At 41.0% G+C, this 5,189-nt stretch overlaps 1 protein-coding gene across 10 annotated transcripts in view; it reads left to right on the top strand.

The window, feature by feature from the left end:
* Nucleotides 1-5,189, top strand: part of ptprfa (protein tyrosine phosphatase receptor type Fa) — a 562,000-nt gene that overhangs the window by 209,000 nt on the left and 347,811 nt on the right. For all 10 annotated transcript variants that reach the window (XM_020620922.1, XM_020620921.1, XM_020620919.1 and 7 more), the window contains exon 3: nucleotides 4,406-4,551. In XM_020620922.1, coding sequence (XP_020476578.1) covers nucleotides 4,406-4,551 — 146 coding nt within the window. The remainder of the gene's footprint in view (nucleotides 1-4,405; nucleotides 4,552-5,189) is intronic.

The following is a 5,189-nucleotide window of genomic DNA, read 5'->3' as shown; positions in this document are numbered from 1 at the left end:
GAAGATTGTAGGTAGCGCAAGAATCTGTGGGCTCACAAGCACCCTCTGCCTTGAGGCAGGCGTACTGTTTGCCTCACCGAGTAACTTTTTTACTGGGTTTTATGGTTAATCTGCAAGCCTAAACACGTTACAGAACTACATTTTATACATTATCCAGATTATGGCAAGGCATGGCATATAATCAGAGTGTTTGAAAGCATTTTATTTGCGATATATAGAGTGACAGCAACACACTATTTGCATCGCATACAGTTTGTGAGGATTACATGATCCACTGAGCTATGGGGTGCCGTTTGTAAAAATATTTTTCCACTAGTTTTCTCACATTTAGCTGAATGTGACAACAAGTTTTCTCACATTTAGCTAAATGTGACAAAGTTTAAATGTAAATGTAAATGTAAATGTAAATGTAAAATGTAAAATGTAAAATGTAAATGTTTGTCACAGTCTGTATATTACTATGGAACGGAGCTTTTCCTGAAATGGGTACATGTAATCAGTTTGACAAGACATGCAATGAAATCACAGGCATACCTTAATTGGTTTTAAACTGCCCTGCAATAAAGATCATATGTCTGACAGCATGATATCTAGTTACAGTCAAAGAACAAAGGCTATTTGGTATGTCAATAACACTATACGCATCAAGTTAACTGACAAGATCTGGAAGCCAGGGACAGAGCCGGTAGCTCGTTGCAGGGCAAGGACCTGTAGGCCCTTAAATGGCCTAGTACAGGCTGTATGGAAATGTAAGACAGCTCCAGGGGGAAATTTAAGGACATGGAAGGGCAGAGCAGAGACATGTGGATTACACTGATGTGTGCTATTTCAGAACCATGGACACTGCAATAGATATATTATAAAATAGTGATCTGCTGATATTTAAACAGCTGCTGACAGGCTATTTGAGAACCATGGTTGGTGCCATGGACTTTACCAATAGTTTGCTCACACCTCAGTTAGATAAAAGATAAAAATGTAAGACAAGCTAGCGGGGCAGACAACCAAGGATAGAAGGTACATCACTCTCAGCCTCAAGGAACAGACAGACTTTCAATCTATTAAATGTTTCAACCCACACTGACGCCGTGAGAGGTGTGCCTCCCCTGGGTGTGTTTCCTCTGGAGCGTTTAGTAAAGTTTAATCTGCACAAATAGTTGTTTAAAATACATAAATTACCTGCTGTGTATTTGGCACAAACTTTTTTACTGGTATCTGTTTTGACTGATGAGGCTCCTGGTGTCATGATGACTTCTTTGGTTTCATTTTCCACCTGGTGTTGTTCAACCTGGTGAAAATAGTTTGTTCAGTGGCATCAGTATGAAATGTTACTCTGCAGCCCTGATGTTCGATGCCTGATATCTTATAGCACTGAGAGGGAGAAATAGACATTATTACTGATGATGTCATATCTCTTTATTGTAAACTGACTAAGCTTTAATTTTAGCTCTAATCTGGACTGTTCACACCTTTATTGTTATGAGCAAGGGAGTCCTATTGAGGGGGGACTAAGGGGGTAAAATCAACCACCACACTACAGTGGTGGTGCTGTTTGAATCAAGAAGCCCCTTGACAGCTGGTGGGACTCGTCTCTGCTCTACAGGAGACACGGTCGTGGTCTGAGTTTGACTTCACAATCAAAACACAAACTGATTTAATTCAAAATATTCAACTAAACAACAAAAAAATGCAAGTTCAGTCAGACAGATTGGGCCCAAAGGTGTAGCTGTGTCACGGATGGCCACACCCTCCATCCTCCCACTTGTTCTGCTACAGCTGGAAAAACATGGCCGCATCGCCAAAAGGGTGTCTGGTGTAACAAGAAACACCACCAACAGATATACAATGAGACAGGTTTAAAAATGATTGCTTGGAAGAGAAAATAAAACCAATAAAAATTTCAACCAGGCTGTTAGTTGTAAACATGCAGAGTTCCCAGACACACTCGCTTAAATTTGAGTTACTGTACTTGCATTTGTTGGGCAAACACAATTTTCCTTTTGTCGTGGCTAGAGTGTGATGCCGACTAAATTAATTGAGACAAATCATCCCAATTTAAATGACCATTTAATATTACAACTATTATGAACAGAGTAGTAGGAAACAGACAATCTGATAAGGAACAGAGAATGGAGACCAGAGTCACTCCTCCTGGCGTGAGACAGATAAAGTATTAAATAAGAAGATTGTCAAAAGCGCCAGTCAGTCCATTCAGTTGTTGTTGGTCATGAGGTACCGTCAGTCAGTCTTTCTGTCAACCCACAGTCAGCCATCGTTCCCCCCCATCCCTCCGGGGCATTGTCATCCTCTCTTCTTCTCCTCTAACCCAGCTATCCTAGCCTTTTATCTGCTCGCACTTACACAGCCTTCCATGGCCTGAGCCATGGAGACACAGTCTCATGCCAGACACACACACACCTTCTTTGGAGCATTGTCTAAAAATGTCCAGTACATGAACTTCTAGGTTGCATTGCCTTAGCACACATTTCCTTTTTCTAAACCTGAACAGAGCACACGAACAGTTCACATAGGCTGCAGCTATATCCATTCCCTATCTGAGGAGGAAGTCACTCGGGATGTTAACCCATAAGTTAAACAAGGGGGACACAGCCCAAGATATTCTTGCTTGCACAAGAAACAGATCAGGCTTCCGTAAACACTTAGCTCACCCTTACACAACTAGTACAAATAATATCTATATATGAACTACATACTGTTCTATTACATATTCCCTCTGGAACCTTGTTTATTTTTAACCACTACACTTTAAAGGATCAATGCCTGTATTTTAAATTTGCTGGCTTTCAGTCCTTACAAAGAGAGTGATTTAGAGAATGGGCTGCACATAGGAATCTACTAGGGAACAATTCAGCTAGACTTGGCAACAGTTCCAGTGCTTTTTTATCTTATCTTGTTGTAGAAATGCCCAAGTATCATCCAGTAAGACCGGATATTATCATCAGCTATGCAGCCCGTGGAGGTTCAAAATATAGCTTCAATCCATGGGTTATGAGGATCTTGTCAATGGTAATGAGATGATAATGCTAGCCAATCTGTACACAGTGATGTATGCAGAATGTATGTACAGTAAAGGTTAGAAGGTTAAAAGCAGATGACTGCTAAGTGGACGCTAAGTACACAGGCACCCTAACCCTAACCCTCTTGTATCAGGTCATTGTTGTCATCCATATCACATGTGAGCTGAAAAACACTTAGAAAAAATCAACTGCACTAGATTTCTAGGTCGAAGGCGTTTCACCTCTCATCAAAGAGGCTTCATCAGTTCTTCACGTGACTTTTGCTACATACATACATTCAGAGTTCTTAGAACCATACTTACATTTGTAGTTTTTGTTTACACTTGTCTGATTATCTGATCTGTTTTGTTTCTTGACCAGCTTGATGATTTCTTTTAGTGATGTCACCGTGTTCCCAGAGCTAAAAGTTGATGAATACATGCTGCCAAAATTGATAGAAATGAAGAGCAAGGCCATTACAATAAGACCCCAGTTGTAATCAACAGGAATTATCATTTAAGGTACTGAAGATGGGGTTATCTCGCAAGCCACTAGTTTACTAGTCATGGGGAGGACCATACAACGTCTGGTGACTGACTCATATCATTTTCTTACTCATCAACCCATTCAGTGACCCCTTGTGCCCTGTGGATGGGGACACTCCCATCAGGATAGAAATACAGTATGTTATAATAGGATAAAGGTGATCACTCAGAACAACTTTGTATTGATTTGCAGTGACCCGTCTGTCTGAGGGGACGCATAGACCCAACCCGACCATTTAGTATATTTCTCCACTCATTTATTCAGGTTTTTTTTTTGTTTAAGTGCACACCACAACAGAGTACTTTTAACATATGCATGGCTGTGGTACGAAGTGTAAATATGATTTATTTTTAGAGCAACACTATTATATGTGCATGCCCGTATTGCAGACTGAATAGTAGGCCTTTCCAGCCCTTATTTTAATGATGTATGGTCCCACTGCACAACTTCAGTGATTGTGGCCCTTGGTGCTGGTTTATGATACATGTTTAATCATGCATTCAAAGTAGATTGTTCAAGGTTTCTATCTGCTCATTCATATCTGCCTAGTCCCTGCAACTATTAATGATACTAACAGGTGCTGCTTATTATCAAGGAAGGATGGTGCATGGCTGTTTTTACTGGCATTGCGTTTGACTCGGTGAGGCTACAGGCATAAGACTGCATATGAAAGAGCATATTGTTACTGCAAGACTTACAGCAGATGTAGAGATGTAAAATCCCTGTAACTTGCCTAAAGCGGTTTCTCTGTCAGGGCTCTTCATTTAATACTAGTTAGCCTCTCTTCCCTGTACTTCCTATCTTCCTTCCCTCACCTTTGTCCTACTGTTCCTCTCCCTTAGGCATACCCAGCTTCATAAAATCCCCTGACGATCAGACAGGCATTTCAGGAGGAGTGGCGTCGTTCGTATGCCAGGCAGTGGGTGAGCCCAAACCTCGCATCACCTGGATGAAGAAGGGGAAGAAAGTCAGCTCTCAGCGCTTTGAGGTACAACTCAGGAGCTGGGCTCCAAACTCCTTCCCTGTCTGATGTGTGCAGTACTTCTCTGTCTTGCACCTTCACTGCTCAAGAGCTCTCTGCATTTGTGTCTGTATGACAGAATGAGAAAGAGCAACATAGGTTATGTGCTGTGAGTGTATACTTGCAATTACAGTGTCAACATAACTTGCCAGGTGGATGTGTGCTGCAGAAATACTGAGTATGGTAAATTTACAAATCACCACCATGTACCAAAACCTACTGCATTCAGCAGTTTTTCCTCTATTTAGGGCGTGTTACAAATCAAGCTAGTTGCCAAGTTACTATAGCAATATTCTAATAAAAATACCTGAGACTCAACATATCACAAGTACAGATTTCAGTGTCTGCAGGTTAAACAGTGGCACTGACAGGTCAGAAAGCAGAGCTGTGGTAACTTGCTATAGGTGATCCAGAGGTTTTCTCCTGAAACCTTTCAGGTTCATTGTGTGTGCATATGTGTGAAAAAACGAGACAGAAAAAACAAGTTTAGAGCTACAAACTACCTAGCTAGACTAAAAACACTAAAGTAAGGCAAATAAGACATTCTACTGCCAGTTATTACTGAATGCTTATTTGAGAAATTTTAGATGTGTGGATTCACTCTT

The sequence above is a fragment of the Monopterus albus genome, unplaced genomic scaffold (assembly GCF_001952655.1).
Source record: "Monopterus albus unplaced genomic scaffold, M_albus_1.0 scaffold250.1, whole genome shotgun sequence".
NCBI classification, from domain to species: Eukaryota; Metazoa; Chordata; class Actinopteri; order Synbranchiformes; family Synbranchidae; genus Monopterus; species Monopterus albus.
Note: the sequence above shows the minus strand (reverse complement) of the source record. Positions and strands in the feature narration are given on the sequence as shown.